General features: G+C 44.6%; 1 protein-coding gene and 1 long non-coding RNA gene across 4 annotated transcripts in view; one reads left to right on the forward strand and one right to left on the reverse strand.

The window, feature by feature from the left end:
- The window catches only part of LOC137521297 (uncharacterized), an 83426-nt gene extending 65372 nt beyond the window's left edge, over nt 1-18054 (forward strand). Inside the window, exon 3 of the long non-coding RNA XR_011022087.1 lies at nt 17702-18054. This is a non-coding gene — a long non-coding RNA (uncharacterized lncRNA). The remainder of the gene's footprint in view (nt 1-17701) is intronic.
- Nucleotides 1-26694, reverse strand: part of TMEM45B (transmembrane protein 45B) — a 124660-nt gene that overhangs the window by 40402 nt on the left and 57564 nt on the right. For 2 of the 3 annotated variants that reach the window (XM_068240374.1, XM_068240372.1), the window contains exons 2-3: nt 17709-17900; nt 6498-6710 (exon numbers count right to left, since the gene is read on the reverse strand). In XM_068240374.1, coding sequence (XP_068096475.1) covers nt 6498-6710; nt 17709-17892 — 397 coding nt within the window. In that variant the 5' untranslated portion in view covers nt 17893-17900. Of the gene's footprint in view, nt 1-6497; nt 6711-17708; nt 17901-20678; nt 20736-26694 lie in introns of those variants that run through there. The other variant, XM_068240373.1, reaches the window with a different exon arrangement.

Genomic DNA, 26694 nt, shown 5'->3' on the forward strand with positions numbered 1-26694 from the left:
CCTACTGTGCCACTGCCAGGCCCAGCACATTCAGTGACTACCTGTGTGTGTCGCAGCTGCACATTTGTAATACCAATCACTGCATACCCACCTGTTCAGTGCACCTACCTACGTGAGCGCACGCATTGTTATATACCACCAGTCACTGCACCGGTTGACAGTACCTGTGTGCGTGACAGCTGCACATTTGTAATGCCAATCACTGCATACCCACCTGTCAGTGCACCTACCTACATGAGCACACCCAGTGTTATATACCAGTCATTTGCTGCACCTGTTCACGGTACCTGTGTGCGTGACAGCTGCACATTGTATTATTCAAGGCAGTGCATACCTTTCACTTCATCCCCCCCAATATGGGAAAAACAGGCAGAGGCAGGCCACCCGGCAGGTCTGTTCGAGGTCGTGCGGTCGTGATTTCGTGCGGCCCTGGACCAAAGTACAGCGTTCAGAAGGCTCGTGCCATCAACCCCCAAGATTGTCAGGACGTAGTTGACTATTTAACACAGAACACCTCATCTTCCTCAGCTTCCGCACGGAAGCGTGACATACCTTCCTCCTCCTGCTCTGATGCTGGAACCCCACTTAACACTCAGTCGGCCGCCACCACCAAAGTGCCATCACCCCAGGGCTCAGCAGTTGGACATTTTTGTGTGTTTCTGCCTCAGATGACAGCAATGCCATCTGTACTCTCTGCCACCAAAATTTGAGCCGTGGAAAGACCAAGACCCACGTAGGGACAACTTCCCTACGAATGCACATGATGACAAAGCACAAACTGCAATGGGATGACCACCTGAGGAAAAGCAGCACACAAAAGCAAAGCCACACACCGCAGTGGAAGCTACCAGGCCACAATTATTTCTCAAAAAAGGTGATACCCAAACTGTACTGTGATGTTGAAAGGCAAGTGGGGTCTGTGACGGATGGTTGCGTGGCCGCAGCCGCGTCCTTGTACCGCCCATGAAGAACATGCGATCGCAATCGGTTCTCTGCATCGATTGCGATTAAGATCGATCGACTCTAGATTGGTTGTGTAGGAGCATCTGCAGTCAATCTGGGCGCTCTCTTTTCTCCAGAGAGCTGGCAGTAACTTAGGTAGAGGATGTCTTTTGATTTGCTAATTAGCTTGGACAATGCTTGTGTCCAGGAAGAATGTTTACTTTTAATTACCTCAGCTAGATGTCCCGAGTCACCAAATGGTGACTCTATTCAGAGAACGGCTGCCCTCACAGTTAGGGGCCAGACTGGCCGGAGCCATCCAGCCAGCCTAGGAAAACAGAGTTTTGAGGTTTTGCATATTTACGGAATATGAGAATGGTGTCATTGGATTGGCAGAACCGTGCTGCATCTTTTGATACCAGCCGAGAGGGGCCAGGGGCCCCTACAACTAAGTTATCAAACTTCTCAAGAACTGGATTCGATGCCCTAGCCATGTCTGATGTCATATTAATCGGTATTTTCTGATAATCAGGAATCTGCTATCCACCTAAACATGACATGTACCGTTTATGAGTTACGGCATTTTAGAATTTTAAGCCTAAATCTCTCCCCAAGGACTTGAACTGTGGTTGGTTGGTAACTCAGAGGGGGCCGGCATTGCCACACACCCAAATCAGCTTCATCAAAAGCACGTTGCCAGCAGGCGGACCTCATTCCTCCATTTTCCACCTTCATGACAGCTGCTGCCACTTTGAGGAACAGTGGCGGCCATCTTGTCTGAACTTTGCTCCTGGACTGAAACAAAGCACATTTTCCATGTGCTCAGATTTTCCCAGAAAGGACATCTTTCCATGAACTTTAAGTATCCGTTTTGTCCCCATTTTTATTTTCTATACTGTGTTATCCTTTGTCTCTATAATAGTTGATTTTAACGATTTTCTGTATATATTAATTATTTATATTGTATTTCAATAAACCAACGCTATCGTCAGTTGTTGCCCAGCTACCCTATTATTCAGCCAATACAGAAACAGAACCCAGACTTCTGAGGAGACGCTACTTTTGTTGCTAGCTAGACAGAATAGAGTGCGTTTAACCGTTTTATTTGCAGGTCGAGAAATAGCCAGTCAGTGAGTTCCTCTGCCTCAGAAAGCAGAGGTGGTGGCAGTTATACCCTGAAATAGTGTGTAATTTGTAAGTACCGTAACCTCACAGGCTCCATTCTGGTCGGTCTGCTTCTCAAATTACGACGGTTTCTGCGCATCGAATGCAACCACAGCTTGCATGGTCTGTGTGCTGAAACCAATTGGAAGGCAATTTGCGGTCTGGCCACGAGGGGCCCTGCGACAGTGTCATCTCTGGCACACAGTGTTCGATCAAGGGTCCTTATGACCACGTGGTCTGCAAAGCATGGTCAGGCCTGCCCGAAGACTAAGTCAGTCCTCACACACAACATCTCTGCCTGCACGCCATGTGACTGCCTGCCCCAAAACTAAGTCGCTCTCCACAAAGCATCTCTGCCTGCAAGCCGATTCACTGCCTTCTCCGCCACCGCCAACAGGGTCCAGGATGCCAGGTGGATTCCTGAATTTTTAAGGCTAACAAAAAGAATAATTTTTCTGGTGCGTGTACATGCCTAATTTTTCAGGCTGCACTATGGCTGCAACAACAAAACAAAAGGCATGTACAGGTGTCCAATTCCCCTTGTGATTGTTACCTTGCCACGGTGAAGGGGCTTGCGAATCACAATGAAGCAATGACCGCCGGCTTTATGTGTGTCTCGGGGGGCACACCCAATATAATAAGGTTGTTGCTTCATTGTGGACAGACCAAATTCGATCAGCTGGACAGTCACTGTTCTGTCATTGAGCTACCTCAGCCCGGCGACCATATGGGCTGGAAAGCCGCCATCACCTACACTCTCGTCATGGTGCGCACCAGTCCAGCATGGCCGTCACTACACAAACAACTGTTTGCGGTGTGTTACACAGTGAGTTTGGTCTGTCAGTGTGAAGCAGTATACCAATTACACTACCTGATTGATGTATACACATGCAAGATGTTTTAAAGCACTTTAGGCCTCCAATTTAGCATGCAATGTGATTTCTGCCCTTGAAACGCTGCTGTGCGTCAAATCCAGATTTTTTCCCGGGGCTTTTGGCCTGTATCCCACTCGCCCATGCAAAAACTCAGATGTTAGACCCCTTGAAACATCTTTTCCATCACTGTTGTGGCCAGCATAAATGTTTATAATTTTCAAAGTTCGCCTCCCCATTGAAGTCTATTGCAGTTCGAAAAGTTTGCACGAACCAAACTTTTTGCGGAGGTTCGCGTTCGAGGTTTGCAAACCGAAAATCAGAGGTTCGAGCCATCTCTAACTTTCACTCATGTTACAGCTCCAAATACTGAGTGCAGCATTATAAATCTTACTCTCAGCCTATACAATATGGTAAGCCACTCATAACCTTTTCTCATGGAATATTTGCTAAAGGTTTCAAGGCTAGCAGAGATGTTAAAGAGAACTCGAGGTGGGTTTGAAGAATATTATCTGCATACAGAGGCTGGATCTGCCTATACAGCCCAGCCGCTGTTGCTATCCCAAACCCCACTAAGGTCCCCCTGCACTCTGCAATCCCTCATAAATCACAGCCACGCTGCTGACAAACAGCTTGTCAGAGCTGGCTGTGTTTATCTCTATAATGTCAGTCTGCTGCTCTCCCCGCCTCCTGCAGAACTCCAGTCCCCGCCTGCATCCCTTCCCTCCCTGCTGATTGGAGGGAAGGGACAGGGGCAGGGACCGGAGCTATGCAGGAGGCGGGGGAGCAGCTGAGACTGACACTACAGATGTAAACACAGCCTCACAGCACGGCTGTAATTTATGAGGGATTGCAGAGTGCAGGGGGACCTTAGTGGGGTTTGGGATAGCAACAGAGGCTGGGCTGTATAGGCAGATCCAGCCTCTGTATGCAGATAACATTCTTTAAACACACCTCGGGTTCTCTTTAAAGGCTGAACATTCCACTGTGAGGCCTGGAACCCGCTAGTAGCACTTTTCTAAGCACTTGTGATTTGAAAAGCTCTTGCTAGAACTGCCTTATTCTTCCTGGCATTCCTCAGATTATGGTCCACATTGACATGATAGCATGACGCAGGTTCTGCAGATTTATCATCTGCACATCCATGATGCCAAACTCTTGTTTTACCACAATGTGGGGGAAACACTGCTTTCTTATGTTTGGGGAACTTGTCTAATTACCTTCAGGGCCACTTTACCCATCTGTATTTTGTGAGGAAACACAGGTCACTGCCTTTGAGTTACACTGTTACATAACAGTTAGCTCCACCCACGTCATATCCATTTACATTTTTCCATGCCCCCCCCCCCCCAAGTTGGATCCAGAAAAATCTGGTCACTGTTACCCAGCAGCACCTAGTGTCACCCTCCCAACCCACCCAGCAACACCCAGTAGCACCCTTCCCACCTCACCCAGCAACACCCAGTAGCACCCTTCCCACCTCACCCAGCAGCACCCTCCCATCCCACGCAGTAGCACCCAGTGTCCAGCAACCCACCCCACCCAGCAGCACCCAGTGTCACCTACCCAGCAGGCAGAAGCACCCAGTGTCTCTCTCCCCATGTGGGATAATGCATGTACATTTCACAAGTGTAGAAGGTAATGGGTGCAACATTTCAGATTTGCTTCATTTCATGTGTGGCAGGTAATGTTTTCCACATTTCATGTGTGGGAGGTAACATTTTCTGCATTATGAAACACGTGGGAGGTAACATTTGATGCTTTTGTTTAATGGTCATAGTGGCTGCATTTGGTACTTTGGGAATGTAGCTGCAGCATTTGGAATTTGTGTATGGTGAACCTTTTCTAAGTTGAGTTCCGCTCTTACAAGTTTGCAGTGTTAAATGACCACTAGATGGTGTATTTTAGCTGCCATTACTGGTTGTGGTGTGTGACAAACTATAAGTGAAATGGGAATTTTACACAATTTCCATAAACTCTGCAAACTGTATGCAGCATAAAACTGAGCCGGGCAAATGCAGTTGATGGTGGTGAATTGCACTGCTCCAGTTCCAAGCTGCATGTAACTAAAATTTCCATCAATTTAGAATTATTATCTCAAGTGCCCCTTGTACTAGGTTTTACATATGATTCTTAATTTCTTTAATCAAGTTTTGCTTTTATATTATACATTTAAAATACAAAAATTTGACCAAAATAATATAAAAAGTTTGAGGCCAGCTTTGCCCTGGCCCAGTTAGCACACACACTATTTGTCCAGTGCTTAAAGAGATCATTATATAAAAAGCCTAAAGCTGGCCATACACTGATTGATGAGGCCAATAGATCCCTCTCGGATCAAAACCTGATAAGACAGGAATCTTTCTGAATTCCTCCACACACTGTACACAAATGTTCAATAGATTTCATGCTGATTTCAACTTCATGCTCAATTTATTGAAAATCTGTGGAGCTGCAGACTGCTTCCCGGGCCCTCAAGTCTCCCACATCTATGTCAACCTCCCCCTCCATGAGCCAAACTCTACCGGCGGGTGTCTTCTCTCCATAGCCACCGGTGCTCATCCTGTCTTTCCTCTTCTGGGTCACGTAACAAACGCTAGAGGCTGAACACTAGAGGCGCCATTGCACGTACCACATGTCTACTCAACCACTAAAGGTCTCTATTATTTGGCCTCAAACGTTTGTAATATGACACAGACATCGCGGGAGAGAAGAGACCGGGAGGAGTGCACGGCAGTGGAGACTAAGACACTGGAATCACACCAGCGAACAGTTGAGTGTAAGCTCTGCTGCCTACACTACGCATCACTCAAAATGCACTCCCAAGTGATTTCTTCCATCTGGCATGATCGACAACGTCCGGCCAAAAATCAATTGACCAAGCATCATTTGCTGCATAGATTTCTAGCAGACTTGATCAAATGATCCAATCAGCCGGATATTGAGCGATCAAAATTGACCAGTGCTTCTAAAGAATTGCTGTTATACTACTATCTCTCCAGGGCCCATATGCAACGAATTTTTCTCCTGTGTTATCTTCTCTAAATAATACGTTTTTTCACATTTAGCAATTGAAAAAGCATTAAAATAGTAGGTAAAAAAAAAAAAAAAAAAAAAAGTACTATCAAACTTACTTTCTGTATTTTCTTGCTTTTTGGGGGCTTTAAGGGTATTTTATTGAGAAGGTGTGAAAACATCACCTGGGAGAAAACTTAAATGAATAGAGGCCCAGGAATCAGTAGTGAGATTTGTATGGCTTCACAATTCTGTACACTGCCATAGCCAAAAATATTAGCTGCTCATCTCTGTATTTAGATTCATGTATTATACTATGCAAAATGCAACATAAGTTGGAATACAACAACATTGACAGTTCATCTTGGACAGGAGATTTCAAAAATAAAGTTTCCAGGAGATACAGAAAATCACCCAAACCAATAAACCACGGGTCTGAAATATCACTTCCAAGAAGGTCTTGCTTTCTCAGTGAACACAGCTAAAAGGGTTTTTTTTAATTACCTTCAATGAAAACTGCCATTGCCAAAGCCAGACGATCCAGCCCCAGTGGCACCTTCAGAGGGAAATACGTCAGGATATCGACCACTCCAGAGAGGCCGTAGAAGAGGTACATGGTGGAATGTTGCCAGTTCATCAGCTTCACCCAGCTGTGCTCCTCCCCGTTCAGCAGGTGCATGTGAGGACCATCTGGCACAAACTGCTCCGCCAGTATCCCTGTACAGGAGTCATTCGTATTAAATCACAGAATTCAAAAAATAAAATTTGTATAAACAAGCATTTGGCTTCATTTGGATTTTAAATCCAGTTTTAAATTTTAAAGAACACCTGTGGATTGGAAAAATGAATAAGTTAAGTACCTAAGTAAGTTACCTCAGGGATCCTCCTTCAGCATACATTTGAAATCGGCGCCGAGACTTGGGTGCAGGATACAGCCGGTATATGGCTGATCCTGCTTCTGCACAAGTCTGGCCCGTATTAATTACTATTCCCCCTCCAGGCCGCCATGGATAGTAGGGGAATGAAATAATTCGGCTTCCAGCGATTGCTGGAGGCCGAATTATTGTGTTTTTGAACCTCCCTGGCGCCTGGAGCTGAGCTCGGGCTATGCCATGCAGGAGGATTTCTCAGGCCCTGCTGGACCGATTTGCATAAATTTTTGTACACGCAGCTAGCACTTTGCTAGCTGCGTGTACTGCCCGATCGCCACCACTACGCCGCCGCTCGCCGTGCCGCCCCTCCCAGACCCCATGTGCTGCATGGCCACTCAGTGCCAGGCAGCGCTAAGGGGTGGATCGGGAATACCTTTGACGTCACAACGTCATCCCCACCCATCGCCATGGCGACGGGGGGAGCCCTAATGGAAATCCCGCTCAGAACGGGATTTCCAGGCGAGCTTGATCGCCGGAGGCGATCGAAGAGGGTGGGAGGATGCCGCTGCACAGCGGCTGTCATGTAGCTAGCGCTAGGCTAGCTACGCGATTTAAAAATAATTAAAAAAAAATAAAAAAATAGTGCTGCGTTGCCCCCTAGCGGTTTTAATTCACCGTCAGGGAGGTTAGGCAACTTCAGCTCAGTCTGATGGAGCAGACGTTACTCACTGAGCGCCGCTATAGACGGATTCCCATTACAGTCTATAGCGGCGCTGGCTGCACCCAAATCTAGCAGCGCTGAAAAGCACTGCTCCGCTTCCCCACTGATGCATGCCAAGACCCTCTTCTCAATGTTGGATTTTTACTTTCTGTGCCTCTAGGCCAAGGATGTTGTGGCTCCCCTTTTTTGTGCAGCAGCACCCCTCCCATTCCATTTGCAGCCCCCTCTTCCATGTGTATCATGCATTTACTGTAGCCCCTCTTTCATGCTCTCTTGGGCATCAATTTCCATTTTTCCATGTTGGAAGTTAAAAAAAGATTTGAGGCCCGTGGATACGGAGGATGAGGTCCTATGTTCGGCTCTGGCTAGAGCAGAAAAGGTGGATAGGGAAAGTCTTCTTAAAAAGAAAGAGAAAGCTAGAAAATACTTTTTCATGCATTTTTCACACTCCCCCCTAGGAGAACATATTGCAGGAGCTATTAGACGGAATTGGGGACTCCTGCAATCGGATCCACTGCTTAGGGATAAGTGCTCTCACCCCCCATGCATCTCGTTCAAAAGATGCAAAAACCTTAGAGACTGTTTAGTGAAGAGTGAATATAAAACTGAACAAACTAGGACATGGTTGAATCGTTCAAGGATATTGGGAAGAAATTTCAAATGTGGTAGATGCAAATGTAGATGTATTGTAAATATTTAAAACAGGGGAAATGGTTCTCATTTTTGAATAGTACATATAAGATCCAACATTTTTTTAACTGTCGGACAGAAATGGTAGTATATGCAGTGAGTTGTCCCTGTGGACTAATGTATATAGGGAAAACTACCAGACCAACGGGGGAAAGATTCTCAGAACACTTTAGATCTATTGAAAATGGGAGGGGAGCTAGGAGATTGATTGAGCATGTGAGAGACCGACATGGAGGGGACCCAGAATGCCTCAGCTTCTTTGGCATTGATACATTTATTCAAACGGGAAGAGGGGGGTGATGAAAAACTATTACAATTAGAAAGCAAATGGATCATAAGATTGGGCACAGAGGGTCCATCAGGTTTCAATGATAGGATAGACATGGGAATTTTTCTTTGATCAATCTGTCTTTGATAAAGCAATAAGACACTATGACCATATGGTTCCAATGGGGATGGACTGTTCTATCCCTAGGTACCACAGTGAGTGTCGATAGGTATGGATTAGTAGGAATTATCAGGAGTTGATGTGATTATGATGTTTATGGTAGAATGGGACCAATGATATTGTGATCTCGGATAAGGTTGGGTTTTGATCCCATCCTGCCTGATATCAGTCATTGAGGCCCAGTTTATGTATAGTTATAATGTTTATGTGATTTAGTTTCTATAGCGACTGATGATAATGAGTGACCGGTGGTTGGAGTTGTTCTCTAGCACTGTCCTCCTTGAGGTCTTACTTGTTTATAATTCCTGAAAATTATGGATGAAATTATTATGATGACTGTTCCTTTTCTTTAGTTTTTAACTGATAATTGTTAATTGATGTTTAGTGTGCTTCTAACTGGCACCTGCTTGTATTTATTGAAGGGCCGATATGTTTATTACAGACCCCTATAATAACGATCACCATAAAAAAGGTTTATTCATGGTATAAGTATGAAAAAAGACCACTAGATGGCACTTATGTACACTGAAGTTGGATGCAACAGGAAATTTCAAAGTAATACCATATTTCGCCACAGGATGGCAGCAATTCCGCCTAGGGGACACGGAAAAGAACGTATGTTACGGAATTAAGTTACGTCCATAGCTGAGTATGCGCCGAGGAGAGCGTGCCAATGGGCGGAGCGCCAATGCGCTCCGTACGTGGAAGCGGAAGTGTGCATGCGTTCCAGGAAGGGTGATGGTCCATTTCCTGACATTCACTGACGTGGAGGAAGTTGTGAATACGTGACGGGCGGCGAATCAGGTGTATAGAATACAGGTGAGCCTAGTCATGGGGGTTGCTGCCATTGGATAGTGGTGAATTGGGGGGCGGGTCCTTTGGTATATACAAGCGGTGTCAGAGCAAGGGGGTTATACGGTCTCGAGAAAGCCCTCATTGAGGGGCGAAACGATCGTCGACCAGCCTCCGCACCACCTACACTACCTCCTGTCGATAAGTATTGCTGTTGATGTCCTTTATCTGTTGTCAATTTTTATTGGAAGAATTACATTAACCCTCCTGGCGGTTTGGCAAAATCCGCCAGGGGGCAGCAAATACGTTTTTTAAAAAAAAAATTTTTTTTTTCATGTAGCGAGACGAGGTCTCGCTACATGATAGCCGCTGCTCAGCGGCATCCCCCCAGCCCCTCCGATCGCCGCCGGCGATCAAAGATCAGGAGATCCCGTTCAAAGAACGGGATCTCCTGGAGGGCTTCCCCCGTCGCCATGGCGACGGGGCGGGATGACGTCACCGACGTCGTGACGTCAAAGGGGACTCCGATCCACCCCACAGCGCTGCCTGGCACTGATTGGCCAGGCAGCGCACGGGGTCTGGGGGGGGGGGGGCGGCTGCGGCGACGCGTATAGCGGCGGATCGGCGGGTAGCGGCGGCGATCGGGCACTGCACGCAGCTAGCAAAGTGCTAGCTGCGTGCAGCAAAAAAAAAAAAATTATGCAAATCGGCCCAGCTGGGCCTGAGCGGTGCCTCCCGGCGGCATAGCCCGTGCTCAGCACGGGCTTACCGCCAGGGAGGTTAAAGTATTTGGAAGTTTTATACTTGAAAGGTGAAGCTGCTCCCGGATTATCTTTTCCTCTGTTGCAAATCCATTTTTCCATGTGTTGCTCCCCATTTTCAGCCTCCTATTTCCTATGTAGAAACTCCTCTTATGTTCAGGTGCCCCCTTGGGCTGCTGCTGCCCCAGGCCCGGGCTTTTGTGACCCATCCCTGCCTTGCAGCTGCAATCCTGTCCAGGTACAAGCATGGTCACAGTTCAAAGGCGCAAGCACTGCCCGTGCCTGTGCAGTAACTCAGAGTCACATGTGCATGTATGAAAAAAAAAAATCTGTGCTACTGGGTAGGCACGCACTGTACCTGCACAGTGAGGTGTCGCTCATACACTGATGCGAATGTGAACAAATTTGACAAGGGCATGTTCTTATGGCCAGAGGGTGCCAGTGTTGGATCAGTGGGGTCCAGAAAGATAATGGAAGCCTCTGGACTATCCAGAGGCTTTCCACTACTGTAGTAAGTATTCAAGTTTCTCGCTTTTCTTTGCTTCAGGTACCCTTTTAATAAGTCTTTAGGAGCAATACTAAGCTGTGCGTAAATCCTGTTTTATTTTATTTTGCACTTAGAGGTGTTTTCAAGTGCACTTACTTCTTCATCCCTTGAATACAGTGAGTGGCCGAGTGGCTGAGACCAAAATGTTATTCAAACGCAAACTAAATGCTAGTTATTCTGATCAGAGAATATCTGTCATAATTAGCATTTGCCCAGAGAGGTATGGAGGTTGCCATTTAGACAATAATGCTACTCGTTTAGCAGCTATACTGATCCTCTGCCTCTAAGGGCTGGTGCACGAGCATCTCTGCACCATAGACTGTTTGATGATCCCACTTATGTGCTGTCAGCAATGTGTTTTGGAGCTCTCTGTTCCAGCACTGGCATCCTCTGAACCTATTTGACAAAGGCATGATGAATAGGTTGACGTGGTCGCTCTCCCATCCGCATGTTGCAGTGTAGTATGGAGCTGCTTGTGCATGGCTTCTTCCACCATACACAAGCGGATTCATGCTACTGTACTGGCTACTGACATGGAAGTCTATGGGCGATGCATGTAGTGTAAACGACGGAGCGAAGTGCTTTTTGGATCGATGGGAACCCCAGTGATGTACTTCCTGCCCAGCAGGAAGTACGTCACAGTGGGGGGCAGCGCTATGCCTATGACGCACTCTGATGCAGGGTCACGTTTGTCATTTTTTAATTTGTGGTGGGATGGGGCAGGAGCATCGCATTCTCACCGCAATGCGAAAAATAAGTGTAAAACCGGTCTTAAGCAAAAAGATCAGTACAACTGCCAGGCAACTTGCATTTTAAAAGGGGTGAACAACGGCACCCTCCATAACTTTCTACTTCAAAACAAAAATCCACTCAATACATGGCATGGTATGCAGAGCTTCTGTCATGGGCTCTTGATTTTCTAAAAATCCTTGGCTACTATCTCTGCATGGAGATGGGGAACTAACGCTAACACTAACAGGTGCACTATAGGGGCATTGTATTAAGGGGGAGTACTATAACAGGGACAGGATTATAACAGAGAGAACTGCAATAGGGGCATTATTATAGCAGTGAGGACTAAATTAGGGGCACTATAATAGAGAAAAGACTTTACGATTATAAAAGAGGCACAATAATAGTGGGATAACTATAACAAGGAACAATAAAATAGAGAGAGGACTATAATAGAAACACTATAAATGACTGTACAATAGCACAGGATCATTATAAAAAGGCAGCATTATATCAGGGGCACCATAACAAAGGGAGGACTATGACAGTGGTGCGAACACGATAGAGTAGTGCAGACACAGCAGCGGACATCGGGCAGGTAAAGTATTAATGCAGGGGCACAGGGGGGTACATTACATTTGAGGGGACGCGGCTGCGGACACCAAGGCAGCGTCATGTAGCCAATTCCCGAAAGATTTCATGCTGAAATTGATCGGGAATCATCATGCGGTAGCCAACAGATCTCTCTTCCATCAAATTTGATCAGAGAGAGATCTATCTCTAATCATCCAAAATCACTAAATATATGGGGACCGTAAGACGTCACTTATTTAAATAAGTACATTGCAGACACAGCTCCCTAATCTGAGCCAGTACTGCAATACAACGTGTGTGTGTGTCTCTGTGTCTGTGTGTCTGTGTCCAGTCCACGCGTACGTACAAAAAGGGTGCCCAGACAAAAAGGGCACAGGGTGTAAACGCTAATTAATAATTAATCATTAATAGCGTTTATAAAAATAGTGTGCTATGTTTCGTTTACAAATAATGTTTTACAAAATTATAAATCATTAAATAATGTTTATGAAATCGGCAATTGTGAAAACGTTAATCTTCCCTGTTTCAAAAGTGAAACTTATAATTACGTTTATTAAAAAAACAATATATGTTTAATTGTTATAATTATATATTATTGTGAATAACCTTCATTTATGGTTTGTTCTTATAATAAAATCTGAAAATATTCTTTATAACGATGATATAAATATAACTACGTTCGTAATAAGTGTTGTAAAACATTAGTAAGGATTACTAAAATTTTACTAAAACTATACCTAAGCCTACTCTCACACAGAACCCTCCCTGTACCTATCCCTAACCCCTAGACCCCCGTGGTGGTGCCTAAACCTAAGACCCCACTGGTGGTGCCTAACCCTAAGACCCCCCTGGTGGTGCCTAAACCTAAGACCCCCCTGGTGGTGCCTAAACCTAAGATCCCCCCTGGTGGTGCCTAAACCTAAGACCCCCCTGGTGGTGCCTAAATCTAAGATCCCCCCTGGTGGTGCCTAAACCTAAGACCCCCCCCGGTGGTGCCTAAACCTAAGACCCCCCCGGTGGTGCCTAAACCTAAGACCCCCTTGGTGGTGCCTAAACCTAAGACCCCCTTGGTGGTGCCTAAACCTAAGACCCCCGTTGGTGGTGCCTAAACCTAAGACCCCCTTACTGATTGCTTTATTATATGGATAATAATGTTTTACTAATTGTGGCTTCAAAAAATATATTGCAATTTACGTTACGTACTGATCGCTTTATTTTGTGAATAATAATGTTTTACAAACAGTAAGGGATAAAACTTTAAATAACGTTTTAATTAGTTAAATAAGATAAATAGGTTTAGTATTTTTATAAACGTTATTTGGCACGGGTGCATTTTATAAAACGTAAATCACCACAAGCACAGTTATAAATCATTAAAAATCTCCGGGCGCCGTTTGTAAACGTTATTCATCTCCGGCGCCCATTAAACGTTATTTATTATGAGAGTGAATGGCGGCGCCCTTTTTGTCCACTAGCTGCCTGCGCCCTTTTTTCCCGCTTTCCACGCCATTAAATTGTGTATGCCAGGTTACAGTAATCCCAATGAAAGTTTTTGTCAGGCAGGTTTGTTTACAAAAAAAAAAAAAAAAAAAGTCAGATTTTAATGAACTGTACTGGATGGGAGGCTCAGGCCTGATCTTGGCTGTGCCTAGTGGGCAATGCGCATTCATTTTTTTAATTCTTGTAACTGTAACTAGCTTGTAGCAGTTAGCAGGAATTCTGGAAGAGGAAGTTCAAATATGGCTAACAGCAATTAAAAAACAAATAAAGTTGTTCATGGTTTCCATTATAATATTTATACAGTGGCTTGCAAAAGTATTCGGCCCCCTTGAAGTTTTCCACATTTTGTCACATTACTGCCACAAACATGAATCAATTTTATTTGAATTCCACGTGAAAGACCAATACAAAGTGGTGTACATGTGAGAAGTGGAACGAAAATCATACATCATTCCAAACATTTTTTACAAATCAATAACTGCAAAGTGGGGTGTGCGTAATTATTCGGCCCCCTGAGTCAATACTTTGTAGAACAACCTTTTGCTGCAATTACGGCTGCCAGTCTTTTAGGGTATGTCTCTACCAGCTTTGCACATGTGGAGACTGAAATCCTTGCCCATTCTTCTTTGCAAAACAGCTCCAGCTCAGTCAGATTAGATGGACAGGGTTTGTGAACAGCAGTTTTCAGATCTTGCCACAGATTCTCGATTGGATTTAGATCTGGACTTTGACTGGGTCATTCTAACACATGGATATGTTTTGTTTTAAACCATACCATTGTTGCCCTGGCTTTATGTTTAGGGTCGTTGTCCTGCTGGAAGGTGAACCTCCGCCCCAGTCTCAAGTCTTTTGCAGTCTTCAAGAGGTTTTCTTCCAAGATTGCCCTGTATTTGGCTCCATCCATCTTCCCATCAACTCTGACCAGCTTCCCTGTCCCTGCTGAAGAGAAGCACCCCCAGAGCATGATACTGCCACCACCATATTTGACAGTGGGGATGGTGTGTTCAGAGTGATGTGCAGTGTTAGTTTTCCGCCACACATAGCGTTTTGCATTTTGGCCAAAAAGTTCCATTTTGGTCTCATCTGACCAGAGCACCTTCTTCCACATGTTTGCTGTGTCCCCCCACATGACTTGTGGCAAACTGAAAATGGGACTTCTTATGCTTTTCTGTTAACAATGGCTTTCTGCTTGCCACTCTTCCATAAAGGCCAACTTTGAGCAGTGCATGACTAATAGTTGTCCTATGGACAGATTCCCCCACCTGAGCTGTAGATCTCTGCAGCTCATCCAGAGTCACCATGGGCCTCTTGACTGCATTTCTGATCAGTGCTCTCCTTGTTTGGCCTGTGAGTTTAGGTGGACGGCCTTGTCTTGGTAGGTTTACAGTTGTGCCATATTCCTTTCATTTCTGAATAATCGCTTGAACAGTTCTCCTTGGGATGTCCAAGGCTTTGGAAATCTTTTTGTAGCCTAAGCACTGGTTCACATTAGCGTTCCCTGTCCGGATCCGCCTGATCGGATCCGGACCGTATACTGTACAAACGGAACTAATGTCTATGTGGACGTTCACATGCGTACGTTCCGTACAGAACGGAGCCGGATTGACTCCGGACACTTTTCCAACATGCGCTATTTTTCGGGTCCAGATCATCCGGCCCACGCACCTGGACCGGAGCCTGACTGCACCATCTGGAAATAGAAAGATGGGGAACGGAAAGCACAGAACACACAGGATACAAACACCTGACGTTCTACTCCACTTCCTACGCGAATTCTAGCGGCCATTTCGGATGGGGACACATGGGCAGCAGTGGAGCAGCAGTGACTAACGTGCTGGAGCTGTTTGGCAGTATGTCGGAGGTGGAGGTGAGTCCTAAACAGCGGAGGACCTGATTCTACAGGTGCACCTTCTACTGACCCCAACAATTTTATTAGTAATTTCGCTGTTTTTACCACACGGATCCAGATGGCAGCCTGATTCATTCCTGATGCAAACGGACCGATCCGATCCAGATCCGGTCCGTTTGCATGCCAAAACACAAGTGTGAACGGGGCCTAAGCCTGCTTTAAATTCCTCAATAACTTTATCCCTGACCTGTCTGGTGTGTTCTTTGGACTTCATGGTGTTGTTGCTCCCAGTATTCTCTTAAGACAACCTCTCTGAGGCCGTCACAGAGCAGCTGTATTTGTACTGACATTAGATTACACACAGGTGCACTCTATTTAGTCATTAGCACTCATCAGGCAATGTCTATGGGCAACTGATTGCACTCAGACCAAAGGTGGCTGAATAATTACGCACACCCCGCTTTGCAGTTATTGATTTGTAAAAAATGTTTGGAATCATGTAGGATTTTCGTTCCACTTCTCACGTGTTCACCACTTTGTATTGGTCTTTCATGTGGAATTCCAATAAAATTGATTCATGTTTGTGGCAGTAATATGACAAAATGTGGAAAACTTCCAAGGGGGCCGAATACTTATGCAAGCCACTGTATCTTTGACCAAACGCTAGTACCATAGATACACACTATTTATTTACACTGTTATGAGCCATGTATGGTCTTCCACTGGCCACCAGTAGGTGATCCTTTTCCTGACTAATGAATTTCAGTTTCCTCTTTTACCTATGGTAAAAGCCCAGATCACTGAGAAATTGTACCTCTTCACCAGAAGGGATGATAATGAGATGCAAATAATTCAATGCAGAATGATGCAAATTGTGTATTAAAATTTATACATCTTAAAATTTTAGGTGGAATCAAAAGGCAGGAACGTAACTACCGCTTGGCGATTGCGAGGGAGCCTCTTTGGTACAATAAGCAGCAGGGGGTGCCCAGCAATAAGGAAAGTTACTTTCCGCAGCTGGGCAGTAAAGTGTACACAGATCACCTAGGCAGAAAGCAGCATACTTGCTGCTGCTTCCAATGGGTTGGGTGGTCTGGTGGTGAATGACCAAACCCCTTTAGGAACCGGCACATCACTTCAGGTTAACAAGATTGGCCACCACTGTGTTGAGTGCAGATGCCGGACTCTTCATCACCACAGCTGCTGCCCTCTAGGCTGCTGCTGTGTGGGTAAATCTCTTACATTATTTTTTGCTGCTTCAGCCTGCCTGAATGCCCTGCCCAAGCAGTTGTTGATGAGGACTGAGGGCAGGGGTGGATATAGACCACACAGCTACACCAGGACACCATGACCTGGTGCCCCTCATGCACTGCCTGCTGGTGAATGGAGGGGGCCCTGATCCTCGCTTTCCCAGGGCCCAAGGCCCCCCTCCTTTGCTCCCTAATAGGCAGGCAGTGGTGGTGTTTGAAGAGCATTGCTATCTGTCCTCCGCTGCAGTCACTTGCTGATTATATGCCACACTCAGATCATCTGAGCAGGGAGCTGCTCCACAGGACAAATGAAATGTGAGAATTCATTGGAAGAGGTAAACAGTGGCACCTCAAATACCACCACTGTGACGCTAATCTGCTGAGTGCCTATCCTGGGGGGGGGGCACAGGAAGGGGACCACTAAAGTAGGCAAGGTTTGCTGCATGTGTGGGGTAATGTTGGCTGCATTTCATATGTGGGGGTAATGACCACTGCATTTCATTTTTGTAGTAATGACTTCTGCATTTCAGATGTGGGATAATGTTTGCTGCATTTCGTATGTGCGGTACTAGCTAGCTACTGCATTTTATGTGGGGAAATGCCTTACTGCATTTGATATGTAGGGTAATGATGACTAAGGAGAAGTGGGTGAACTTCACTTGCGCTTGAGGTGTAACTGAAACATAGCCTTGGTGTAAGCTGGCCATGGACAATGAGGTTACCTCACCCTGGTCACAGCATGTGGCTGTAGCGCTCCATGCAGAAGGAGGAAGTATTGGTTGTATGGAGTACAGCCTGGAGCATAATGACCGGAGGCCAGCAATATGGGAGAGATAATCTCCTTTTCCACATCGGTTTCAAACTACCCATTTGTTTTTTGTTACTGGTATAACTATTTTAAGGAGAAACATTTCTAAGCACAGAATGGATTAACATTTTTTTTTGCCTTCAGCACTTACCTACAAGAGAAAAGACCGCTTTTGATATGCCCTCAATAAGCTCCAAGCGCTGGTGGAACCTGTTTGGACGGCAGCTGGTTCTCCCCTTGTTCTTCAGGTATTTAAGAGGGTATTTCACAGACCACCACAGCCCGAACACCAAGAAGAAACTCCCAGGCAGAGCATGACCCTTGAAGTTTGCCATTTTTGCCCCTGAAAGAGATTATAGCTGTAAGAAACACTTCATAAAATGAGGAAGATGGAGGTGTCACGCAATAACTTGCAGTGCAGGGTGTGTTAAGCTCATCATCCTGGCAGTGTAATAGGATATTGTGCTTATCACCAACAGTCTTAACAGCAAAGAGAAGGAGATTAAAGAAATAAAGGTTTCATTCATCCATGCAAACTGACTTCTATTACATATTTTAGAGTAGCAGCAATCATGTGCCACAGACTGAGCAGGGGATCAGGGGTCAGGAGTGAGGTGTTGCAGACGAAGCAAAATATCAAGTATTGACATCTCACATCTGAGTTATAACGCTTTGACCCTCTTGCACCTAAGCGGAGCCTTCCATTTTCTTTTATTTACTGAACAAGCACTTTTTTTTCTCTCTCATTCAATGTCTTCCAAGGTATGCCCTTCAACTAATCTGCCTGATTGTCACTGTCTAAAGCCTGGTACACATATCCAATTTAGATTGGCCAATTGGCAAATGTTTCCACTGTGATGTAGTATGAGAGCTTACCTACAAAAGATGTTTATAGTATTCAAAGCCTACGTACTGGTGATAAAATTGGTTAGTGATTGGCCAATCCAAATTTGATAGGTATATGTACCTGTATGTGTCAGTGATTGGCCAATCAAAACTGGATACAATATGGGGTATGCACTCCACCCAGAACTGGCATTATTCATATGAGCAATACAGCCTTTCATGCTTTGTGCCCACCACTTGCACTACACCGTGGATTATTATCGGATGTAGTATCTTATGCTTCCTGACGCTATGTATGTACTCCATCCTTGACCTGACCCTGACCTTAACCCTCAGAGCCTTTATACTGTCTTCCTCTAATTGTAGCCTCAAATTAACCTCTAAATGGTTTACTCTGATTCTTATTTGGTTGCTAGACATCTCTATGGTTTTTCCTTTTCCATTTAGACACTGATAATATGTTTTTATGTTCAATGAATGTTACTGAAATGGATCCCTCTGCTACCTGAATTGATTCCACTTCTCCTCACCTGCTACATCATTAGGTCTGCAGTAGACTGAGTGCATTCCTAGCGGACAACCGGCTCAAGGCCAGGTTTATCCAGCAAAGACTGAGCAAAGTACCAATATTTGAGATATGCTTGGGTTAAACATGATAAAGCAACCTCTGTTTCCTGGAACTCTGTATAGAAGGGCAAGCCAATACACACTTATCTGATAACCATAATTTCCATGGACTTTTGATTCCAAGGGTGCTCCAGCTACCTTAAAGGTCACTTACTTTGTTGCCAAACAATTTTCTTATTGTTCTTCTGTGATGTATGCCACAAAAACAATCACTGTGTATTGGATCTTTTGTACTCAGTCTGCCTGCCTTAAAAATGATCCTTTGAGAGGGATGTAGAGGAGTCCATTAGGGTTGCCACATCATCATTTTAAATACTGACACATCTAAGTAATACAGGTTCTGGGGCTACTCACGTATAATCAGTGCCTAAACTGCATCTAACTAGCCACAATGCATGTATAATTCGTATTTGCCGGTATTTAAAGGGATGAGGTGGCAACCATGGATACCATGCATATTTCATTTTAAAGGGACTCAGAGCACCTCTCATGGGTATGCCTTTAAGCCAGGCGTCTTCTGACAAAGTCGTGCTATGACCCCTCTGGAGGAGCCTCTTACAATGGCCATGCATGTCACTTCCTCTTCCTGCTTCATTCAGTGATGCACGTCTCTAACAGAGAAGATGGGGTGACCCAGAAGTTATAACATAGCCAAGATGGCAGCCGCGATTTTTATATTGAAAATCGAACGAAAACTATTTGGTGTAGGACAGCAATTCAGGCATCAAATGAAAGAGGAGAGCTACAAGCTACAGAAAGGTATGCATCTTTAAGTACTTTGCAGTACTGGTCGGAATCTCTTTAAGGCATACCCATGAGAGGTGCTCGGAGTCCCTTTAAACCATGTCCCTTGCCTAGCTGTCCTGCTGCTCCTTTTCACATCAGTAGAATCTGAATCCCCAACCTGAAACACGCATATCATTAGTGCAGTCTGACTTTAGTCAAAGCAATTGCCAAATGCCTGGCTTTCCTGCTGATCTCTTTTCCTCAAAGTACACCACCTTCTTAGCTAACCATGTGATTTTGTACCTGGGCTTTGGCTCAGGCACACTTTAAGTATTAGATATTAAGGATCAAATAGGTAATCGGAATTGTCTAAAAAGAAATAAATCTGTCAGCCTCCATTTTATAATCGGTAACATTACTGATATTCTACTACCCAATTCCAATAGTAAAATATCAACTATCTTTACCAATACTTTACTATGTCTTAACCTACCCCCAGGGCCGGTTCTAGACTTTTTGCTGCCTGAGGGAAACTTGTGAGGATACATATTATAGCTGCAGTGAGTCCCCCAAAAAACAGTCAGTATAGGTAGGTAGCCAGTTATAGGTGCCCCCAGTGTTGGTAGCTAGATGCATTTGCCCCCAGTATAGGTTAGCCAGGTACAGTTGTCCCCAGTATAGGTTGGCCAAACACTCTTCACTTCCTGTTTCTGCCACCAGACTTTTGCCGCCTGAGGAAGTCGCCTCACTTGGCATCATGGGCAGACCAGGCCTGCCTACCCCTACCCTCACACAGAACCAAAGTTGGAGGGATGTCGCAGCACCCTAGGCAAAAAGGTACAGGAGACAAAAACAGGAGCCCAAATAGTGTAGTTTGTAAGATAGGAAAAGCATGAAGAAAGGAAATCGAAATACTACTCACAAAGGCGGGTTGCAAGGGGGCAACCATCCGCAGGAAGCAAGTGGAAACAATGAACCCGACTCCACTAGGGACCAGACCTGGATGTGGTCGCTCTCCTTGTGAACAGTGAACCTCTGTTGTAAGGACCACAGGTTTTCTGTCTCAACCCCTACAACAGGGGATATTGGGGGGTAAATTAAAGCACAGTAAAAGGGAAATAGCCCCCCTGTGCTAAATAAAGGGCCAGCCTGTGCTAAATAACCTCATCTTTTTCGATTTTAAACTGGTTTTAATCCACTTTATACATACCAGAGCGCCTCTTTCCCTTTAACTGTGCTCACACAGAACTACCGATACCTGACCCTAAGACCTCCCCTCTTCCATTGCCTGACCCTACGACCTTCCACTAGGAGGCTTAAAAAGAAAATTTGTCTTACCAAAAGGTTAAGCTTCTAAAGAAATTCAAAATGACCTTGCAGTTATTTAGATTTTTACAGTATGTTTGGAGCTTAGCATTGAGCCCAAACCATTCCAATCTGGCACTCCTCTGGTTTAAAAATGCATTTATCTGCCTGAACTTTATAATAAATTCCCTTAAAGGACAACGGTAGTGAGGGGTATATGGAGGTTGGCATATTTATTTCCTTTTAAGCAATACCAGTAGCCTTACAACCCTGCTGGTCTATTAGGCTGCAGTAGTGTCTGAATCACACCAGAAACAAGGATGCAGCTAATCTTGTCAGATCGGACTATGTCAGAAACACCAGATCTGCTGCATGCTTGTTCAGGGTCTATGGTTAAAAGTATAAGAGGATCAGCAGGACTACATGGCAGCTAGTATTGCTTAAAAGAAAAATATGGCAGCCTCCATATACCTCTGTAAATGGGCCACTGCAGCTTTAAGGCCTCGCTGCAGGGCCACACAACTCAGCACACAAGCTGCAGCCTATGACAGCAGATCGCTGTGGTGCCTCACAGGGGTACAGCCATATCACACAGCTGTCCCCAGTACAGTGCTGCGACCGCAGCGCTGCACGGCAATAAAAGACGGCAGTTTCGCCATCTAACAGTCTCCCAGTGGCTCCGTCATCAGAGCGGGATCTCTCGCAAACCACGCCCCAAGGACCTTCCACCGATCGGCGTTAGGCGGACCTGGGGCTGCTGCCACGTCCATCAGCGTGACACGGTCGGCAAGTAGTTAAAAGAAAATAAATAAGTCAGCCTCTATAGGTCTCTCACCTCGGGTTCCCTTTAAAAACTACAAGGTCTTAAAAAAAACATAAAATAAATGTTGGCGTTTCCACTAGTAACCCTGACCTATTTGGTGTGGATAGCAGGTTTGGAGGCTTTACAGTAAACTAAAAAAAATTCTAACTTCAATTGTAAACCAAAACAGATTTTCATTGCAATTTCTCAAAATTTCAGGTTCCAGTTCCAAACCACCAATTTTGATTCAAAATGTTGACATTTGTTGCCTCATCCCTACACAACACACACAACACGTACTATTCAAGATTTGGCAGTGAAAAATAAATGGTAGAACATACACTCCCAATAAACAAAGCGGATCACAAATCAATTTTCAAAAAAATATATCAAAATGTATTAAATCCACAATTTTATACTTAATAAAATTATTAAAAAAAAAAAAAAATCACATGGGATGGCAACCCCATCACAACACATCCACTCAAACCACCACGTCACACCAGCAAACACACGCCGGCATCTAGCGCTGATAGTACAACGCATACAGTTGTATGCAAGATCCAGTTCTATGCAAAGAGCAAGTAATATCCTCCTACAACAAAAAAAAGGGTGGGGGGGGGAGGAAGAAGAGCGAGAGGCTAATGGCCAGCACAGTCCAGCAACAGGTACACAAGCCTTGATGTTAGTAATGCAGAGTATCAGGGCTCGTTTCCACTTCCGCGAATCCGCATGCGTCCAACGCATGCAGATTCGCACTTGTAATGCAAGTGGATGGGCCTGTTTCCACTGTAGCGTTGTTGAGGTGCATTTTTTTCAGCGGTGAAAAAAACGCACAAAAGAGCCGCAGAATTCGAGTGGAATGCATGCGAATCGCATGCAATGTATTTAATAGGGAAATTGCATGTGATTTCTGAGCTCGGGATAACCGGCAAGAAGGTTAAACAACGATGCTGGCCAGCTTCCCTGCTCCCTACACAGTTTTTTGGCAGTTGGACAGAGCAACTGCCAATCACTAAGTGCTTTTGAAAATATATCCCTGAGAATCCCCTATAAAGAGATGGACTAGTCCAAAATCTGTCACTTTTGTCAGATTTCTACTACCGACTGTCAGGGCTGGGGCACGCCGAGCGGGTTTTTAGGCGTTTTTGCAGCCGCTTGCGGCTGTGGATACGCTAGGGTAATGTATTTCAATGGGGTGGTTCACACCAGAGCAGGAGGAGTATTGCAGAAACGCATACTCCCGGGGTGAGGCATTTTTTGGATTGCGGAGGCGTTTCTGCCTCAATGTTAAATAGAATCTGTATTGTTAAAATCGCACAAAAGTAAACATACCAGTGCGTTAGGGGCAGGGCCGGCGCTACCATTAAGGCAAAGGAGGCAGCTGCCCCAGGGCCCCAGAGCTTGTAGGGGCCCCCAGTGGCTACAAGAGGAAAAAAAAATTTGCAAATCGGCCTTATAGTTTTTGAGAAAATCGATTTTAAAGTTTCAAAGGAAAAAAACAAAACATTTAAAAACCTGTCGACTTTAATGGTTAATAGCAAATCCACCTTAAATGCTAGAAACCCTAAATTTGCAGGATATGTTAAGGAGATCGTTAGGAATAAGAGGAAAAAACAATTTTTCAAAAAGACCTTATAGTTTTTGAGAAAATCGATTTTAAAGTTTAGAAGGAAAAAAGTATACTTTTAAATGCGGTAAATGTCACTTTTAGTAGCAAACCTAACGGTAGTGTCATTTTACAGGCATCAAACGAAAGCGCAATAAATTTTCTGACGGGGTTTCCAGGGGGTCTATACGCAGCCGCAGTGCTTTGGCCAGGGATCGCTATACAGCCGCAATATGGCTGTATGAAGATCCCTGGCATTTTTTCCTATTTTCCCAATTTTTTTTATGTTTAGAGTGTGGGAATTAAAAAAAAAAAAAAAATTATGTGGGGTCCTCCCTCCTGAAACTTTTTAACCCCTTGTCCCCCATGCAGGCTGGGATAGCCAGAATGTGGAGCTCTGACCGATTGGGACTTCACACCCTGACTATACCAGCTGCAAAAAAGGTCCCCTAATGCCGATCTTTGTTCCGGGGTATATGTTGGGGGCCCCCCAGGTTTATTTTGCCCTGGGGCCCCATTGTTGCTTAAACCGGCCCTGGTTAGGGGACATCTCCTATTACCCTCTGTCACAATTTCGCCGCTCCCCGCCGCATTAAAAGTGGTTAAAAACAGTTTTAAGAAGTTTGTTTATATACAAACAAAATGGCCACCAAAACAGGAAGTAGGTTGATGTACAGTATGTCCACACATAGAAAATACATCCATACACAAGCAGGCTGTATACAGCCTTCCTTTTGAATCTCAAGAGATCATTTGTGTGTTTCTTTCCCCCTGCAGCTCTCATGCACTGAAGTTTCAGGCTGCTCGTTTCTTCCTGCAAACAGCTTTGCCCTTGTCTGTAATTCTTCAGTATGTGAAAGCCCAGCCAGCTCAGAGGACGATTTATCCAGCTTGTAAAAGATAAGAGAGAAGCTGCTCTAATCTAAATAACACACAGGCAGTGTGCATAGAGGGGCCTGGAAGGGGGAGTTCATAGCAGAACCACAACACTGAAGAACTTGGCAGCCTTCCAGACACAGGCCGACAAGTCTGACAGGGGAAAGATATATTGATTTATTACAGAGACAGTGATAGTATAAAGTGCTGCAGTAAGCCAGAACACATTAGAATAGCTTTTTGAACTTGTAGGATGATAAAAAACAGGATGCAATTTTTGTTACGGAGTCTCTTTAAGTATAGGAAAAACGCAAACCGCTCTGAAAAACGGCAGATCAGAGCGGTTTGCCAGGCGGTTTTGTTACAGAAGCTGTTCAGTAACAGCTTTACTGTAACAATATATGAAATATGGTACACTGAAATCCGCAGCAGCAATCCGCAAAACGCCTCATAAAAATAAAAAAAAAGCGTTTAAAAATCTGCTAGCATTTTGCGGATCTGCTAGCGGGTTTTGGTGTGCACCGGGTCTAAGTGACAGCAACATAGGAGAAAAGTAATTTATGACTCATTTTACTCTGGAAAAAATGTACTTATTTGTATCTATTTGCAAATCTTTAAAATTTTACAGTTTTTCGCTGTAGTGCCCCTTTAAGTAGCCAGGTACCTTACAGTAAACAAAAAAAATAGCCAGGTGAGTCAAAATAAAATAATTTAGTAACCAAATGGTCCCTGTATACATAAAGTAGCCATGTTCCCCAGAAAATGGAATTAAGTAGCCACATGCCCATATATATCAGTATTAGGTAGCTAGGGCTGGCTGGGGAGGGCTGGGTGCTTTGCTGGGTGCTACTGCCGGTAACAGTAAAAAAGGGCGCAGGAGGCTAGTGGACAAATCGGGCGCCGCCATTCACTCCCATAATAAATATCGTTTAATGGGCGCCCGACAGGAAAAAAGGGCGCCGGAGAAAAACAACGTTTTAAAAGCGGCGCCCGGAGACTTAATGTTTTATAACTGCTTCTCATGATTACACATTATTTAATGATGTATACATTTTTTAATATTTTAAAACGAAAAACCGCACAATATTTTTTTGAAACGTTATTAATGCTTATCACAGGGGGGTCTTAGGTTTAGGCACCACCAGGGGGGGTCTTAGGTTTAGGCACCACCAGGGGGGGTCTTAGGTTTAGGCACCACCAGGGGGGGTCTTAGGTTTAGGCACCAATACGGGGGTCTAGGGGTTAGGGGTAGGTACAGGGAGGGTTACTTACTAATTTTTTTTAAACGTTATTATAAGTTTCACTTTTTAAACGGAAGATTAACGTTTTCACAATTGACGATTTCATGAACATTATTTAATGATTTATAACTTTATAAAACATTATTTTTAAACGAAATATAGTACATTATATTTTTAAACGTTATCCATGTTTATCGTTTAAAACCCTGCGCCCTTTTTTCCCAGCGCCCCTTTTTAACGTACGCGCTACTGCCTGCCTGGGCAGTCTTAGAGCATGCAGGGCCTGAGGCAAGTGTTATATGAAGGGCCTAGAGCCTAATGCTGCATACACACTTGAGATAAAAGTCTTTGGAAAAGGCAAGATCACAGACCAATTATACCCCATTCCATGTAGTATGAGAGCCATACTCTACACAGTCTATTCTATGGAGCTGCACTCCTCATCAGATAAAATCTTTGCAAGATGCTGCACACACAGATGCCCGTACACATTCAAAAAGATCATTATCTGCAAAAGATCGCTTCCTGCAATAGATCCATTCCTGCAAAATGCGTTCATAGTCTATGAGATCTGCAGATCATCATACACACCTTGTTTAACAGGCAATCATCTGCAGATCATCTGCAGATCAGATCCACCAGGATGGATTTTCAGATCTGAAGATGATTGCCAGATATGCAGATGAAGTCTGTTAAACAAGGTGTGTATGAGGATCTGCAGATCTCAGACTATGAATGCATTTTGCAGGAATGGATCTATTGCAGGAAGAGATCTTTTGCTGATAATGATCTTTTGAATGTGTACGGGCATCTGTGTGTGCAGCATCTTGCAAAGATTTTATCTGATGAGGAGTGCAGCTCCATAGAATAGACTGTGTAGAGTATGGCTCTCATACTACATGGAATGGGGTAAAATTGGTCTGTGATCTTGCCTTTTCCAAAGACTTTTATCTCAAGTGTGTATGCAGCATAAGTATAGTTGCCCCAGTATCGGTAGCCAGCTATAAGTGTCCACAGTATAGGTTGTTAGATATATGTGCTCCCAGGATAGGTAACAAGTTATAGGTGTCCCCATTATAGGTAGTTAGCAATAGGTGTCCCCAGT

This window comes from Hyperolius riggenbachi, chromosome 6 (genome assembly GCF_040937935.1).
Source record: "Hyperolius riggenbachi isolate aHypRig1 chromosome 6, aHypRig1.pri, whole genome shotgun sequence".
NCBI lineage: Eukaryota > Metazoa > Chordata > Amphibia > Anura > Hyperoliidae > Hyperolius > Hyperolius riggenbachi.